Source organism: Phragmites australis, chromosome 17, assembly GCF_958298935.1.
Source record: "Phragmites australis chromosome 17, lpPhrAust1.1, whole genome shotgun sequence".
Classification (NCBI taxonomy): Eukaryota; Viridiplantae; Streptophyta; class Magnoliopsida; order Poales; family Poaceae; genus Phragmites; species Phragmites australis.
The window spans coordinates 28,668,106-28,687,034 of NC_084937.1; the positions used below are offsets into that span (position 1 = coordinate 28,668,106).

The 18,929-nt window shown below is 45.6% G+C and overlaps 1 protein-coding gene across 3 annotated transcripts; it reads right to left on the minus strand.

Moving 5' to 3' along the window:
- Positions 1–8,394: 8,394 nt before the first annotated feature.
- LOC133897339 (protein indeterminate-domain 5, chloroplastic-like) lies at positions 8,395–13,226 on the minus strand. 3 transcript variants are annotated; one of them, XM_062338040.1, is made up of 4 exons: positions 13,088–13,226; positions 12,241–12,590; positions 11,721–12,117; positions 8,395–9,772 (listed from the first exon to the last, which is right to left on the minus strand). In XM_062338040.1, exons 2-4 carry the CDS (start codon positions 12,386–12,388, stop codon positions 8,782–8,784), a joined length of 1,536 nt encoding a protein of 511 aa, XP_062194024.1. In that variant the 5' UTR covers positions 12,389–12,590; positions 13,088–13,226; the 3' UTR covers positions 8,395–8,781. The 3 variants fall into 3 exon arrangements, with proteins under 3 accessions (XP_062194024.1, XP_062194025.1, XP_062194023.1); XM_062338041.1 differs by having other exon boundaries at positions 13,048–13,146; XM_062338039.1 differs by lacking the exon at positions 13,088–13,226 and adding an exon at positions 12,821–13,026.
- Positions 13,227–18,929: the final 5,703 nt, after the last annotated feature.

The window sequence follows — 18,929 nt, forward strand, 5'->3', positions numbered from 1 at the left end:
CGGTTTAATGCTATGGAGGCTTACTGATGTTTGCCCAATGATTACCTTCTATGGCTATTCTGGTTACTGATTTCTATGGGGCTATGGTTGCTGATGCCATTGCCCCTTTGTTATAAGATGAATGCTGGTGATCATCTTGTCGCATAGCAAGTTCATTCAGAGGGCTTTGCTTGGAATCGCCCCTACTCTCGAGCTCAGGCTTCTATTATGCTTTGTTCTCTATTTGCGTGTTGATCATTCTGTTGCAGGGCTAAGATGTTTTCAGAGGACCATATTGCTGGTTGTCCCTATTACTTGATTTCGATGCTAATTGCAGAAAATATATGTGCCATTCTAGCAGGAGCCTTTGTGGTCCACTACAGTGACAGTGGCGGATCTAAGATTTATTAGCTGGGTATTCAAACGCAAAAAAAAAAAAAAAAAAAATGTTCCATGTAAAATAAAAATATTCCATAATAACTTAAGTTAGGATACAAATGATCCAAATAGTACAGATTATAAAATATATAAAGAAAATTACAATTCAACTTTGCGTTTCTTCGTATCTTAGAACCGATTTATGATATCAGTATCCTTGACTTGGACAAAAAATTCACACTCCAAAAAGGTAACCAAACAATCATTCAAATATTGATCACTATTCTATTTCTCAACTTATTTTTCACATAATTCATTGAAGGAAAAACCCTCTCAACACTAACAGTTGCCACAGGAAGAAGTAACACTGATTTAAGAAGCTTGTACATAATATCATAGTTGAGATTCTTCTTTATTTCAACCAGCATAATGGATAATATAAAGGGAACATAGCGAGATCTAAGCATCGAGGCTAAGACAAAAAAAAAAAAAACCAGATTGAGAGACTAGGAGAACGAAAGGGCATTCGGCACTTGTAGCTTTTTAGCCTAGATGAGTAGGTGCTTGACCATGGCAGATTTAACGTCAAGGACTTGGTGGAGCTCATAAGGCTCCAGCAGTCTGGCTCCACGCCTCCGGGCTTCGACCTTCACCGCAGCACCGCTCTAGCATGCAGCCAGTAGAGTAGGCGAGCAGCTCCAGCCTCTAGCTCAGCGCAACGAGAGCAATTGGAGATCAGAGCAACGAGAGAGCCGAGAGCTTCGGTCTCCTTCTACTGGCCGCTGGGTGATGGCTAGCCAGTGGCCACAATGGGCTTTTGCCTTTTGGTCTAGCTGCTAGCTAATCTAGCCCAACTCACTTTGGCCTGGTTGGTAGCTTTTGGCTTAGCTGGTAGTATATGCATGCATGTATAGCTTCTATATACTAGTTTTTTTTTTTGCAAAAAAGTTAGGTATTCAGGTGAATACCCTTGCACCATAGCAGGTCCGCCCCCTGTACAGTGATCATCCTTGCCTGTGTGGCTTTGCTTTTGTGGTGTTGTGCCTTTGTGGCTGGCGAATAACATTGCGTCGTAGAAAATATATGTGCCATCGTGACAGGAGCCTTTATGGTCCACCACAGTGATCACCTCTGCCTGTGTGGCTTTGTGCCTTTGTAGCTAGTGAATAACACCGAGTCGCAGAAAATATATGTGCCATCGCGGCAGGAGCCTTTGTGGCCCACCACAGTGATCACCCAGCATGTGTGGCTCGTTGCCTTTGGAGATGGCCGATTAAGACAAGTCTGAGGTCCGAAGAGGGAGTTAGTGAGTCAAGCACGGCGTTGGAGCTCCTGATCGTGGCCTTGCTGCCGTTTTCAATAGAAGATACGCGTCGTGCTGCATTCCTAGCCCACCTCTTCATAGCTACATATACAATTCTAAGGCTATACGTGGCTGGTGATGATCGGGGATGTATAAATAGTCCCAAAAGCTCATGCTAGATTGTTATCTCGTTCTTTACTATTTTTTATTGCTAATGTTATCACTTTGTTTGATCTTTGTTGCGTGTGACTACAGTCTTATATACTTGAAGATGACATTGATATAACAACCGCCAATGCCTCCTAATCGGAGGTAGTCCGAAGAGACGGATGTAATTAATCGGAGTCGCTTTACAAAGCCCCGGGAACCAAGATGAAGTAATTGGCAGAAGCAATTGCCAGATCATTGAGATAGTTAGATAGCGTGTGCGTTGTGAAGTAACATGTATAATAAGAGAAACTGTATTTTATAAGTAACATGTATAATAAGAAAAACTATACTTTATGAATTCAAAATGAATGAATAAAGTTTACATGTTTTCGATTCTTACATCCTCCCGTTGTTCATATACTCTGTCGTATATTCTGTATACTAATACAGTTATGCATAACATATGAACCAAAGTTTCTCGCGCAACACTTCGGTAGGGACAAAACTTTTTTTTAAAAAAAAAAGCTTCCTAGATGAAACAATGACAGTGGTATGCACATTTGTACATAGGGAAATCATAGGCGAGGCCGGTCTCAGAAAGATGCACAAAAGATACCGAAAGTGAAACAAATAAGGCGAAATGAAACCAAATGTAAAAATGCAATCTTATAATTGTTCCCGAAAATGAACAAGATACATATTTACAGACAGCTATCATATTCTAATGAATCAAATCATCAATCCGATCGAGAACGTGGACCATCAATTAATCATTTCAATTTTCAACTAAAGCGCGTCCAAAGTACACGCTCGGATTATCAAACCCGTCGGGCCTCAAGGACGTACGTCACATGCAGATTCCATCCTGTGAGCAAGCCAACAACTCCATCGCCCCTGGCCCTGGGATAGAGAGACTATTCTGAGACTACTGCCCTGGGACAGGCCACGACGCTTGAGCTGAGGCCTGAGCGCGGCAGACCATGGCCAGAGCGTACCAACTAATGCCTCCCGGTGCAAGGCGCCAACGGCGCCGAGCCAGCGCCAAAGACAAGCCCCGTCCCATCCCATGTGTGATCGATCCATCCATCCATCCATGCGCGCGTGCTGCAAGCCGAGCCTGAAGCTAGCACGGCCCCAGCGCGCCGGCGAAACCGGCGCCGCCTCCACCGTGCCGCGCCTGCTGCTTTTCATTTCACTAGGTTATCATACCAATGCAAATTCAAACAACCAAACCCAAGCTTCTATGATATCATCATATTCTATACAACTAACTCAATATAAATAGGTATTATTCTATACAACTAACTCAAGGACTTGGAACGGCACACAGTACGTGTGACGCAGCACAGATACGGAATTAATTCCCTTTTCCAGGAGCATGCGTATGATGCGTTACTTCGGTCAACCGATGGATGGGATCCGGAGATTCGAATTGGACAATGCAGCAAAGCATGCCGCCATCGCCACCAATAATTTCGAGAGAAAGTAGCAGCAGTACTTCCTTTTGTCCCAGGGCTTTCAACAAAGCATCGGTTGCAGCGCAGAGAGAGGCAGCTAAGAGATCAGAGGCAGTGGACATGCATGTGTGCAGCGCAGCGCGGATCTCTTTACCGGGCCTTTTGCTTATGCATGCAAAGGCTGCGGTGCAGGGGTCAATATTCAAGAAAGTTGGCAGCGGAAACAAACAGACGCTTCATCACAGATCGATCCATGTAGTCTCGATCATGTTTTTGAGACAGGATGGGACGAGATAAATTTATCATGTTTTTAACTGTTTAGACGTAGAGCAGCAGAATGGAGTGATTTAAAAGTAAATAATGTTTTTCAAAAATTTGAAACAGAACTGTTTAAAAAACGGTGGAACATAGTTATCACACTTCGAACGTGATATTGACAGTGAATCCGAAATATTAAAATAGACTCGTTTCATTCCATCCACTAAATAAACATCTACGTATAAATAGAATCATTCAATTATCAAATATATAAATAAAATTATTTTATTACATCTCGCTTTTCAACCAAACATTATGTGAAAGCACTGGTGATTCGTGACATGCATAGACACTCGTGATTCGTGACATGCATCAAAAGATCAATAATTTCGTGCAAGAGTAGTAGTATGTAGTTTGGGCCTATGTCATAGGCCGATAGGTCACGCAGAAATTCCTACGCCCGGCCGTCACCCTGTGTCCATGCAGCAGCAGAAGTGTCGTGTCGGCGTGTCGTTTAACTGTGCGAGAATCCAGGAGCAGTAGAAAACTTCCACAGGAAAGCTGCCGCTGAATCGCTGGTCAGTTTGTGTGTGGTTTTCTGTACAAAGTCTTGTACGACTATATCATATATCTTGAATAAGATGAAACAGGATGTAGAGCTGTATTTTAGAAAAGAAAAATGTTTGATTGGTTGATAAGCGGATGTAGATTGAATTTGAGTTTATGTTTGATAGGTTAAATTTGAGGCTGTATAAGGGAGTTTGCTGTCACTGATGAGTAGGTTCAGCTCCACAACAGCTGCATTCACCAGACCTGCATGAGAGCTACAACTATTTTCGGTGTAGCTTTCATGCTTCACGAGCGGAGCCAAATGCACCAACAGATACAAACGCATGAGACTCGTTCTATCAACCAAACGGTTCTCCTAAAGTTTGATTGAGCGAACGCGAGCCAAGCGGAGCAGCCCAACCAAACAAGCTCTTGATTCACCAAACAAGGCGAAGAAGCGAGCGACGCGTCTGCTTGCATGCGCCTCTGCAGCGGCGCAGCGCCGTGTGACTCGCCGCTGCGGGCGACGACCGGGCAGAGGCTCGGCTTTCCACGCCGGACACGACAGTTTGGGCTCCGGAGGAACAGAAAAACGACGACGACAGACGACAGTCGTGTCAAAGACTTGAGAGAGGACGACCAAGGTAGTATGGCGTTTGGCATCGCAAGACGCACGCACGTACGCGCGCCGGTGTGATTCATCCACTTGTCGTCGACGGCAGGCATGCATGCAGGTTGCCAACAGACACGCAGGTTTTTGTTTCCTAAAAAGAACAGAGAAAAGAAGATAACAGCTCGGCGTATATACGTGCTTCTTAGTTCTTACGAAATGTGCTTCTCTTCCCTCGTACCACTCCATATAAAAGACGTCCTTTTTGACTTTTCATTTTCACTTGCATAACTTTGACCGTCGCTTAATGCAAATCGGCTTTCTCATCTGTTTCTATGTTGTATGTCGTGTTGTTGGTTTTTGTTATCTTTTGTTTCTAGCGTCGTGTATGATGATGGTCGTTCGCGTAGAGACTTCTATGTACATATTTGAGCAGTTGTGTGAATGTTTGTTTGGGACGGCTCTCGGTGCTACGTAGGTAGCTTTTGGAGCTGTGTATTTCTTTTAGCTTGTAGTCTGCGTTTTGTTTTATCGGTGAAAACTGTTTGTAATTTCGTTACTGTATGGTAATGAAATTTAGGGAGACCTGTTCTGGAAAAAAAAATTTAACCGTCGCTTTTTCTTTAAATTTAACTATTCAGAATATTCAGCGTTGGTTATTAGATTTAGAAGCATCCAAAAGCATCCACGTCAATCAAGATTTGCTTTTTTATACCGAAATCATGAGAAAAAGCGAACCAACCCTTGGGTTATTTATCTCTATTCCGTGGTGCAAGCAACCAGAAAAGAGGAATTCATACACTTTTTTACTAACCCTTCTCGGGTTCCAGGGGTGTTGTCGATCGAACCCTGGACTCTTCATTGCGAATTTTTAAGAACCTCTACGAAGACGTTCAAGAGGAATAGAAATGAGGGGAACGTCCGGACAATACTCGGAATCGATCAAGCTTGCTGATTGACCATCAACAAACAATCCGAATGTGGGATGCTTTGGTCGGAGTATATAATGATATTATTTCCATGTTGTCAATATATAAAATACCGTTTCAGTTGCATAGGAAAATCAAATCAGTAGGAGTCGAAAAGGTAAACAAAGCAGGGAGAAAAAACTACCACTAGTAAACAAGTTTATACTTAGCTGTACGGCCTGTACCCAAACTAACAACCAGCTAGACTACAGATCAAGCATGCGTAAGTTTCTGTTGCTCCTTTCATATTTTCTTTTTTTAACGAGTTACTTTCATATTTACACAACTGCATTAGTTTTGTTGAAATGAATTATCGCCTATAGCTGTAGGCGTGCGTGATCTGCATTTTGGATATGCCTGCATTCATATTTACGGCTAATTACTGCTCCCCTACAATTTCGCCTATGCTCAAGGTACGTATATACTTAGTCACAGGCTCACAGTTACCTAAGCTACCATGTACGGGCTTATTCTGTTCCTCTCCCTGAACAATGATATACAGCACTGTACGGTACGTTCATACCCAATCGCCACAAACATTTTCCCTGTGAAAGCCTTCCTGTGTGTAACAGTAGTACGCAGTAAACGCAGGCCTGGCTAGTTCTGAACCTGCACCACAGACTTCCGCATCCGTCTCTCTCTCTTCACGTGGACAATCCTTCAGACCTTTACCCTTGTTCTGTAGCATTTAGCTACTTCTACATGTTCTCTAGCTTCCTTTCGATGTGCCTGCATATGTATATGCAAATCCATCCCTTATGTGTGCAGAGAGAGAAGGGCACATGCACCCATAGCACGAGCTCATCAGAACAGTGCAGCATTGTTGCACGAGTTATAGGAGCGATTACGGAAGCAAGCAGCCGTATTAGGCACTGGGATGCGTGCTTGGTCTATCTTCGTGTAGCACCCTGTTCTGTCGATCCTGTGCTGTCCTGATCGACGACCTACAACTAATGCATGCATGACTCCGGTTGACACGAAAAGTTGTCACTTCATAAATTTGGCGAGCAACATTTAGAATACTTATGGAGTATGGGTGTATTTCAGGAGTATAGGACGAAATATGCGTGATTTTTGGTTGGGGAGTGTCTACTGGATCTGTTTGTGTATGTGCAACTCAAGAACACTAATAATTATTCAAGTTCAGGCTCCCTTGGGTAATAGTCTTACAGCCTGTATGTTCTTTTCTTGTGATGTAAATTGATTATAGATGATGTTCTTACCAAGCCTTCTTCTCGGCCTCCTTTTGCCTCTAGGCCCCTCCTTCTGGATCTTTTTACAAGTCTAGTACTCCTCCCTTTATATATCAGAGGGAGAGAGGATTTACAGGTGTGTCAAGACATAGACCCAGGTCTAGTTAGAGCTTCCCATCTAGACCCATCATTATTAAGAACAGACGTATCCCATTTGATCTATGACACTACAGAGCCTGTCTCATCGCTCCACCGCCTGCGTCATCCCGATCACTTAGACTGCCCTGTCCCATCCTCACGCACCGCCTGCGCACCTGCAAAAAACCTCTTGACATGCCTGTCAGGCCGTCCCGAAGCATTATGGCAGCTCTGCGCCGACCACACCTTGGTCGACCAGAAAGAGAACCCGGGGAAGGGAAATACTTGAGTGAAAAGAATTTATTGTGATTAGACTGTTTAGACGCATACCTGCCCCGCGACCAAAGAAGACTGGCCACGCGACCAGAGAAGACTGGTCGCGGGGTTTGCTCCTGCGACATGGTGACTGAATGCGCGGTCGCTGGCTGGCACCTCATGTGCACAATCCGGTGAGTAGCACCTAGGATACCCCGGTCGTGATACTGCATTTTTGGACCTTCCTCGCCACCCACGCTCAGGAGGGATCCCGTCAGAGCGCAGATGGCTGGCGGTTTGTCCTTGATCATCGAGATCAAGAACAAATAGCAATGTAGATTGGAAGAGAGGACATGACTAAAAATCTAGTGAATAGAGATAAAAATGAAAGATAGTTTGTGTTTTGATCGATTGGTTCTTTTTTTTCAATCGATCATTCCGCTCTCATATTTAAAGGGCGATAGGTCTTAGTCGTAAGAGATCAGAGCTTCTAATTCAAACCGAACAAGATTTACAGATATGATTCGACTATACCTTTTGATCTCCAAAATTTCTATAACTAACATACCTTTCCTAATCGACCCTGTAAACTCTCATATATCTACCCGAATATCTTTTATTGCAGCTCGACCTTCTTGTATTCGACTACATGCTTGACATATCCTTGTACTTAAATCCGACAAGCTCTTCCACATGCCCAAAGACCAACAACTGAAACAAACCGTAGTCACTGATCGCCTCGCTGGTCGTGACCACTGATCGTAGTCATTGGTCGTGGTCCTAAAGTATTATTCATTGGTTGCGGTCTTGAAGTATTATTTACTGATCGTGGTCATGAAGTATTATTCACTAGTCGAAGTTATTGTTCATCTCATCGAGTATTATTTACTGTGGTCAGAGTACTATTTATTATGGTTAGAGCACTATTTATAATGGTCGAAGCATTGTTTATCAGTGGATGTATTGATCGTTAGTCGCCGATTAAACCAGTTATTGTTATAATAACTATTATAAATACTAAATCTAATCATCACACTTTTGTACTGCCCTCTTTCAACTTTGAAAGAAGCAGGACCCAGAGAATAAACCAACATGCAATATAACCACATCATATCATGCAACCAAGCACATATCCAGAACAGCACGAGACAAGCAGTAAACGTCCAAAATATCCTGCGGCTTAGATTCTGGTCTGGTCCGGCCTTCGCATGATGAACTTGACGTACATCAAGGGAGACCATTTCGAAACGAAATTAAGCACATGAAAATCATCACGAAATTGTACGGGTAACAGAATTAAATTGCAGCCCTAACAGAAACTACAATATTACTAACTCACCAAGGCATCATGGATGCAAGAACCAATTAAGTTGCATGAACAAAACTAAATTAAGTTCACTTGACTCCAGAGATACTTAACCACCCTCTCTCTCTCTCTCTCTCAGAAGCTTACCTTGCATGCATGCAAAAATGCATGCTCTTCTGTTTATTGACTTCTTGCATGTTATTGTTTTGTTTGTTTGTTCATTCGCTGATCGATCGATCACTTCATCTGGGCCGGATCAAGTGAGCCGATGTGGAGCCCCGGCGGCGCCATCGTGCCCCTGCCGACGCCGAGGAAGTCCCTTGTGCTCAGCTTGCCGTCGTCCACGGACCCGAACCCTGCGGCGCCGGAGAAGCCGCCGCTACCGCCCGCCAGAGAGTTCATGATGAGGTCATGGAAGTACGTCTCGTGCGCCGTCCCTTCTGCTGCAGCCCTGCTAGTGCCCTGCCCACTGGCACCGAAGCCGGCGGCACGAAGCAGGGCGATCGGACCGTTGTGGCTGCTCGACGTCGAGCCCATCTGAGCCGCCTTGAGCAGGAGCGCCGTCGCCGAGTTCTGCGGCAGGCCGACCGATTGAGATGAGTTGTACAGGGAAGGGAAGCTGCTGCTGAGGTGGTTTCCGACGGACGCGACCACTCTGCCCTGCTCGGTGCTGTTGTTGCCGCCGCTACCGTTTCCTGCAGCGCTGCCATTGAATTGATCCTGGAAGACAAGGCGCGCGTCCTGGCTGCCGGCCGAGCCACCGCTGTTTCCAGAGAAGAACCCAAGGTTCAGGATGTTACCGTTGGCGTTGCTGCCCGGATGGTTCTGCTCAGGGAATTGCATCAGGCCATGGAAGGCCGGCTTGCCGTGGAGCAGAGAGCCGCCTTGAGAGCCGCCCTGGGAGTGTTCACTACCGTCCTCGGAGAAATCCTGGGCTGGAGGAGGAGCGCCGCCGCCGAGGAAGAAAGGCGACGTGGATGCCGACGCCTGAGAGCGAAACATGGAGGAGCCCGAGGACGATGGCATGATGTGATCGAACTGTATGGCTGCTGCTGCTGAAGAGGACTGGGCTTGGTCTGCGAAGCCAGGCATCTGGGGAGCCGCGCCGGAGAGCCCGACGGCCATGCTGCCGGAACCGACGTAGAGGCCGGCGCCCAAAGTTGTCATCTGCGCGCTCTCACGAGCCAGCGCGTCGCAGAAAGCGCGGTGGGTGACGAAGCTGTCCCTCCTGCATGCGCACGTGAGAAAGTCAAAACCTAAAGATATTTATCAAACCATGACTATTCAGCGCAATGCAGTTACATTCTGACGAACAGATACAAGGGTAGTGTACAGCTTTAACTTACCAAACCTTGCAGGGATAGCTTCAATTTAATTAAAAAAGAAACTTGAGAGTTCTAAAATATTCGCATTGTTTAAGAAAACATGTATCAATGCCATCGACATGAAAGTCGAATCCCAAGACACACTCAATCCAATCTAAATCAGATGTTGATTTAGGCTATCAAATTTGGGGCAAGTGTATTTTCCACCAAATATCATGTTGATTGCTCTCGATACTTTATTTCTTAGCTGACGTCTAAGAGAAGAGAGAGTATAAGAAATTATTATTAAAAAATAAGCTTTCAATACATACATATGTGCTACTAATTTCTTAAGGTTTTTCAAGATAATTAATTGTCTCACAATCGGTTAGAATTGCTTAAAAAGCTAGTTTCTTCTATAAAAAACAAGCTCCTTCTCTATCATCTTTAAATTGATTGCCACATTAGTTTTTTACATACTTGTACATCTAATTAATGTCTAAGAAACAAGCACTAGAAGATACCTTACTGGCAGTGAGACATGCATAGGTATGCAATTAATTGGGACAACTATGTCAAAAAGCAAATCGAAACATTAACCTTCTCTTTATTACTGTATGCATGAAGCTAAATAGCAAGTAGTAGTTCAGACTACATAGTGCTGGAGAGAGAGGTAAAGTAGTAATCAACATAACTTTTAGTTAATTTAAAAGGATTTACGAAATCTTGAGTTTAATCTATCTAGTTAACCATTAATTTACCTTTTTTTTGGCAGGAGGGCTACTTATTTATGGAGTAAGAATTTTACATATGGCTGGAAGCTACTTATTTATGGCACAATAATTACATATCTGTGCTACTACATTTTATTAAGAGCATTAGTGAATCAAATGCTCTCTACTCTTAAGTGTAGTGATTAATTGCTGGAGCAACACTGCAGATACAGCGAACAAACACCATGCTAGAATGTAAAACGGTGTCCAGTTAGTCACTCATATCCCATGCATGCCCAAAGCATTTTTTGAAACGAATGCCAAAGCATTTGACTGAATACAAACTGTATACTGTAAGCAGGTCAGGCAAATAAACCAAAATCATGCAAGAAAGACACAGAACTGAACCGAAACCAAGCTAGCCCAAGATATTGACGCCATGCATGCGCTCTAATGGATGGAGCAAGCTAGCTATAGGCACTACATACCAAGAGAAACAGAAGATAGCACCAGCAGAGAGAGAAAATACAGGCTCGCGGGCATGGAAATAATTAGCTGGAGCCGGCGGCCGGGGTCAAAGCTAGCCGGCACCCAGCAGAGCGCGTGCGCGCGCAGTTCTGGCGACTTGCCATGCATCACGTGAGAAGGAAGGAAGCCTGCGGCGATGGCTGGCCGTGTGGCTGCTTGCAAGAGGGCAGTGTCATCACGTGAACAGGTGGGGATGCTGAGAGAGAGAAAGGGGTTGGAAGCTTGGCGCTAGGGCGGCGTGGATTCCGAGGTGAAAAAGAGGAACTGCATGCCCTCAAATGACCATGTCAGAACAGAAGTGTGCTGCGCGCATATCTCCAGTCCCCTCCCGACAAGAGCAATTCACGTGGGAGCAGCTCCTCCTAGAATACCCCTCTCTCTCTCTCTCACCAGCAAACTACACAGAGAGAGACCTTTGCTAGCGACAACCCTAACCCTAGCGCACACGCATCACATCAACTCCTCATCAACTAATTCATCATGACACAATCATGCCAATACAATTTGTAAAGAAGTATATGAAGAAACAAGGCCTTCAACAAGAATCTACACGTACGTACGTGTGTTCTAGGAAAATACAAAGTATTTTGGTCGAGGAAACGAAAGGGAATAATGGAATGGACGGACGGACCTGGAGAAGAGTGTGCCGCAGTCGCATCGGTACTCGCGGGTGCCGCAGGTCTTGGAGTGCGCCTTCCAATCGGACTGCACGGCGTAGCGCTTGTTGCACTTGTCGCACTTCCACTTCTTCTCGCCGTGCTTGCGGCAGAAGTGCTTCTTGATCCCCGTGAGGTCGCCCAGCGCCCGGGACGGGTCGTGGTGCACGCACGTCGGCTCCGGGCACAGGTACACCCGCCGCCGCACATCCTTGGGGTTCTTCTGCTTCAGCTTCCACGGCAGGTTGTGCCCTCGCCGGTGCAGCTGCAGGTTCTGCTCCCGCTGGAACCCCTTGTTGCACACCTCGCACACGAACCGGTTCGTCGCCATCAGCGTCCGCGGCGACAGCGCGACCACCTCCGCATCAGGATCTGCACGCACGACATATCAGCCGATGGGTAACACATGAAAAGAAATCGTCCGATTGAACGAACAAGCTCATCCAGCGCTAGGGTTATATGCATATATCGACCGGGAAGAGGCAGGAGACTTGCTTGGATTGCCTGGCTGGTTCCTCTTCTTCTTCGGCGGCGCGGCAGCGGTGGCAGGAGCGGGTGTGGAGTTTTGCTGCAGAGAAGAGGCCTGTGGCTGCATCTGCGTGTCGCCGAGCCCAAAGAAGGGCGCGGATGAGGCCGCCGCCATCGCAAGAAAACAACACACAGACCGGCAGGTTGTTCACCCTCCCTAGCTTCCTTGCCCCAATGGCTTAGTCAGCAGGTTCATGTGCTACTGGCAGCTAACTCCCTTGTTGGACTCAGGTGACCGGCCAGTCGAAGTCACGGAGAGGCGACATGGCACTGTGTATCTATCTGCCTCGCTTCCGGCGTCTTCTGTGAGATCCGATCTAAAGGACAAAGAGGAGCAAGAAAGAAAACGAAAAGAGCTGTGTGAGAAAGAGATAAATATGACCAAGATTTAGCAGTAAGCTAGCAAAGAAAGGATCTGTGCATATATGCCACGGGACAAACCAAACCAAACCAAACCCCCATCCCTGTGCAAAAGAACAAAGGAAGGGAGATGACAAACAAGTTTCACTCGCAAAGAAGAAATCGATCAAAACAAGAGAAACTCAACTCCGTGCCAAGCTCAGAGAAGAGGCCGGAGAGAAATGGCTCAAACGAGGAACAGAGAGAGAGGGATTGGGGAAAGGCAGCTAGCCGCTTGGAAGCGGATCGGAGGAGATGACTCTCCCAGTACCATCCAACAAACGCTTGAAAACAACAAGAGAAACAAACCAGCAGCCGACCGATCGAGGGGATCGATATGATTAAAATAGCGCAAGGGCAAGGCGAGGAATTCACGCGAGGAGCAGCTAGCGAGCAGGACGCGAGCGAGCCCTACCGCTTGTTGCTTTCCCCTTCGCCTCCGATGCTTTGGAGTTTAGGATATCTCCCGGCTGGGGGAATAGTAGTGGGAGTGGTTGCGAGCGCTGGCTGCAGCCTCTCGCCAATATATGCATCCGCGGCGCAGCGAGAGAGAGAGAGAGAGAGAGAGAGAGAGAGAGAGAGAGAGAGAGAGGGCGACCGGCAGGTGGAGGGGTCGCACGGCCCACGCGGCGTGTGGGGCCCACAGGTCGCGCGCGAGGCGCCCCTCTAGCAGAAAAAGAGAAGAAAATGGACATGCTAGACGTCAACCGATATGCTCCCCTCCGACGACGTGGCCCGTGGTCCTAACCAAGTTTCATGATCGTCCAGAGCCATCCCATCTGGCGGCCACCACCCCCTCGCCACCCTGACCTTACGTCCGCCGCCACCGTCGAACCGATATGCCTTCCACGACCTTCCTCTAAATCCGGCAGTCATGAAATCCCCCCATCGAAATCTAATCCCAGCTGCTAAACCTCATCAGCAACCTTCAATTCAACATTGACTGGAACTTCGTAAAATTTCAGTCACCCGATCGAGCAATAGGTTGATCATATCAAGGTCGTTGCTCGTCGATCCGATGGTTGGCGTGACGTTCATATATATGTAACTAGAAAAAAAATCAGTATATGCATGCTTTGCACCTTATTGTCTGTCATGAGGTTAGACTGAAAACGTATGCATGTACATTGATGAACACAGCTGTCAATTACCATATTATATGCTAATTTATTTGCTTTCTTAGGCACGCTTTTGTTTCGCACTATTACTGTGATATATCATCGCTTGTGATGTTCGTAGACGTGGAACCAGAGGAAGTCAGGGTGTGCACACCTTGCACCCTAATACCCCACTATCTATCATGAGATTAGCCTGCGGGCGTATGCATGTACATTAATGAACACAGTGCTGGTAATTACCATATAGTGTGCTATTTTATTTGTTTTTTTTAGCACACTTTTATTTCGCACTATGATTGTGATATACCATTGTCTGTCGATCCAATAGCTAGCGATCCAATAGCTAGCGTGACGTTCGCGGATGTGGAATATTGATGAACACAGTGTTGATAGTTACCATGTAGTGTGCTATTTTGTTCACTTTCTTATGGCACTATGATTGTGATATACCGTCACTTGTCGATCCGATGGCTGGCGTGACATTTGTAGACGTGGAACCAGAGAAAATCAGCGTGTGCACGCCTTGCACCCCACTGTCTATCGTGAGGTTAGCCTGGCGGCATATACATGCACATTGATGAACATAGTGCTGGCAATTACCATATAGTGTGCTATTTTATTTGCTTTCTTAGGCATACTTTTATTTTGCACTATAATTATTATATGTTGTTGCATGTTGATCTGATGGCTGGCGTGACGTTCGCAGATGACATGGAACCAGAGGAAATCAAGGTGTGCATGCCTTGTACCCAGCTGTCTTCCGTGAGGTTAGGCTGGTGGCGTATGTATGTACATTGATTAACACAATACTGGTAATTACCATGTAGTGTGCTATTTCATTCGCTTTCTTAGGCATGCTTTTATTTCGCACTATGACTGTGATATGCCATCACTTGTCGATCTAATGGTTGGCGTGACGTTCGTAGATAATGTGAAACCAAAGGAAATTAGGGTGTGCATGCCTTGCACCCTACTGTCTGGCGTGAGGTTAGCCTGGCGACGTATGCATGTAGATTGATTAACACATCGCTGTCAATTACCATGTAGTGTGCTATTTTATTCGCTTTCTCAGGCGTGATTTTGTTTCACATTATGACTGTGATATATTGTTGCTTGTCGATCCAATAGTTGGCGTGACATTCGAAGACGTGGAACTAGAGGAAATCAGAGTGTGCACACCTTGCACCCCCACTATCTATCGTGAGGTTAGCCTGGTGGTGTATGCATGTACATTAATGAACACAGTGCTGGCAATTACCATATAATGTGCTATTTTATTCAGTTTCTTAGACATGCTTTCGTTTGGCACTATGACTGTGATATACTGTCGCTTGTCGATCTGATGGCTGGCGTGACGTTCGTAGACGTGAAAGCAGAGGAAATCAGCATGTGCACGCCTTGTACCCCACTGTCTGTCGCGAGGTTAGCCTGATGGCATATGCATGAATATTGATGAACATAGTGCTGGCAATTACCATATAGTGTGCTATTTTATTTGCTTTCTTAGGCACTCTTTTATTCGCACTATGATTGTGATATACCATCGCTTGTTGATCTGATGGTTGGCATGACGTTCGCAGACAACATGGAACAAGAGGAAATTAGGGTGTGCATGCCTTGCACCCCACTGTCTGCTGTGAGGTTAGACTAGCGGCGTATGCATGTACATTGATGAACACAATGCTGGCAATTACCATGCAGTGTGCTATTTTATTCGCTTTCTCAGGCATGCTTTTTTATTTCGCACTATGACTGTGATATACCATCACTCGTCGATCCAATGGCTGACGTGATGTTCGTATACAACGCAGAAGCAAAGGAAATCAAGGTGTGCATATCTTGCACCCTACTGTCTGCCATGAGGTTAGCCTGATGGCATATGCATGTACATTGATTAACACAGTGTTGTCAATTACCATGTAGTGTGCTATTTTATTCACTTTTTTAGGCACGCTTTTATTTCGCATTATGATTGTGATATACCATCATTTATCGATGCAATGGCTGGCGTGACGTTTGTAGACTTGGAACTAAAGGAAATCAGGGTGTGCATGCTTTGCACCCCGCTGTCTGTTGTGAGGTTAGCCTGGTGGCGTCGTATGCATGTACATTGATGAACACAGTGCTGGCAATTACCATATGATGTACTATTTTATTTGCTTTCTTAGGCACACTTTGTTTCACACTATGACTATGATATATCGTTGCATGTCGATCTGATGGCTGGTGTGATATTTGCAGACATTGAACCAGAGGAAATCAGTGTACGCATGCCTTACACCCCACTATCTGACGTAAGGTTAGTCTGATGGCGTATGCATGTACATTGATGAACACAGTGCTGATAATTACCATATAATATGCTATTTTATTTGCTTTTCTTAAGCATATTTTTGTTTTGCATTACCACTTTAATAATAACCTAGATCATGTGCCCCATCCGGTGTGGAGGCTGGAATTTCCTTCCATTATTAAAAAAAGTTCTGGCAATGGCGTGGCGTATGCTACTGGATGCAGTGTGCATGCAGCAGTAGTACCGGATAGATGAGTGTTCACTGGTCTTGGCTGGATTCTCTGCGCGTGCGCGGCCGGTCCCTTTAGTGCGTGCGGAGTATGTACGCATGCATGGACATGCCTTGTACTACTACTTTCTTGCCTTGCTTTTTTTGTGACCGGCCGGCCATGCGCACGGTACGTTGGTGGCGCACGGGTGCTGGCTATGGCATTTCGTGTGCTACCTATCTCTTGGATGCATCGTGCATACATGAGTCATGATGAGTGTGGCCCGGGTGCACACACGAGCGAGCGAACCGACCATACATGCTATACTGCCAGGGCGCGGAGAGGATGAGAATCCATTCCAAGGCCGCGGCAGCGTCCAATCGCCGGACCCGACGACGCTGACGCTGCACCGCCTGTCCCATCTTGCCGAGCTTGCTGCTACGTACCTGCATGCCGCCCTTGACTGATCACCACAGCGAACGCCTTCGCCGCCGCGCGCCATGCCATGCATACCCAATCGACCCACCGATGCAGGCAAACACCTCCTACGCCCTCCAAACCTACGTACGCAAACCAGTAATTAAGCTGATGGTGTCGATCTATCTCGAACTGATATGACCCTGGAGCGCGCTTCCAATCCAAAGGGAAAATGATCAATTCCATCAGATCGTACTGCATGCGAACGAGATCGAGATCGAGATCGGATCAGTCGACCGACGTTCTTTCTGCCGCCGCCGGTCGTAAATTAGCAATGGCATCAAGATGCGCGCTCGTTTTTCCGGGCCATGCGCATGCGCGGCTTTGCTTTATTTCCAGGGACGTACCCACGTACGGCGTGCCCGTTTAAAGCCGGCAGGGCCGACTGTTGTGCCACAGTGACATGCCTGGTACGTGCCGATCCCCGTCTGGCTCGTCAGTGCCTGCGTAGGGCCTTGGCTTTCAAGTTTCAATTCCCTCGTCATGATGCCACCCTGCCCAGGCTTCTTTCCGGATTCGGCTCGTCTGGTACCCATCAATAATTCTGTCCGTATGTTTGCAATCTTGGATTTGGTTCCTAACAATAACAGACTTGTGAATCTTGTCCTGTACAGGCAGCAAACGGCGTGTATACAGAGTGTCTGCAGCGTGTGTATGTATATCCACGGGGCTCGAAGGACTAGTACGTACGTACGTACTACCGGCCGGTGGTTCGTCTGAAGTCTGCTGGGCCATGCATCTTGGTTTCGGACGTCACTTGGGCTTCTTTTTTCTGACTGACCTCTCTCGGCCGAACTGCATATCTGACGGCTGCTACCTATGCTACTCACGAGGAAGGAAGATATAAGCTTGTGTGCAAAACATACATGACATATAGAACATGAAGATATAGGAATAGCAGAACATGCTGGCATGCGACGTCTTGTCCAAGCCCTGGTGGATATTCGTGCACAGAAGATGCATGATGTGGCTCCCGTGGCCGTCCGATTCGCGACATATTCCGTTCCGGGCAAAGAGCCAGAGGTGATTCCGAGGTTACTCGCTCGGATCATAAATATTAATAGCTTTGATTTTTTATAGTCTTGGATGTACCATTTTAACTATGATTTTTTATTAAAATATAATTATAATATTTAATAAAAATATAATATTAAGAAAATATTTTTCAAGATAAATCTACACATGGGGTTTTTTATATTCCTTAAACTAAATATTTTAGAAATTATTAGCGGCTAAAGTTTTAAAAATATAATCAGATTTTTATCAAAACAATAAGTATTTAGGATGAAAAGAGTATATAGCTTTGCCAATCAGAACTGTAGAGTAATGGCATGAGAGCGAGTGCAAGGTCTGAGTGTTTATATGACCAATTGAACAAGCCTATGTGACTATATATGATTGAATTCGTTAAAAATTCAAAAAATCAGGCAATATATAAAAAGATAGTTCAATGAGTCTAGCCACACTATTTGCGCTGGCCATCTTGCTAGTTCACTATCAATCACAGATGAGAGAGAGGTTAAATTCTGCACCACAAAATGATCCATAATCCCTAGTGTTAGCAATGGAATTTTATTACATGCATGCATTTGCTTGATTCTAATTGTTGATCATAATATTGCACACACTTATTTGGATGCTTGCAAACATTAGGATACAAACATGCAACACTTCAAGAAAATAATAATGTATCAGATGTTCTAAGGTATCAGATCTGATCTGATCATAGATAAATAGAATGGCTTCAGAAGGACTTCAATTCACCAGTTTATTCTTCATGGCATGCAGGACACCTATCAACGAGTGAATGGAGAACATTATTAACATGTTACATGAAGCGCCTCAGGTCATCTCCGGTGCTTAAAACTTTACTTTTACCAATCCTTGGATCAGTCGCAGGTAAATATAAGTCTTACGATAGGTAGAACCATAGTTATACAACAAAGGGTATGATGAAATAACCCCACCAAGCTAATAATATACAAAAGATTATGTTAAGCCCTGCGAGAAACACAATCCATGATATCAGAGTGCACAGCATGGCTAGCATGGTGAGCATGCCATTCCACAAGCAACTCAGGTGCGGATGCGATCAAGACTATTTGCCAGCCTCACCGTCAGCGTCAGTGAAATCCAGATCTTCCTCTGAAATCAATAAGT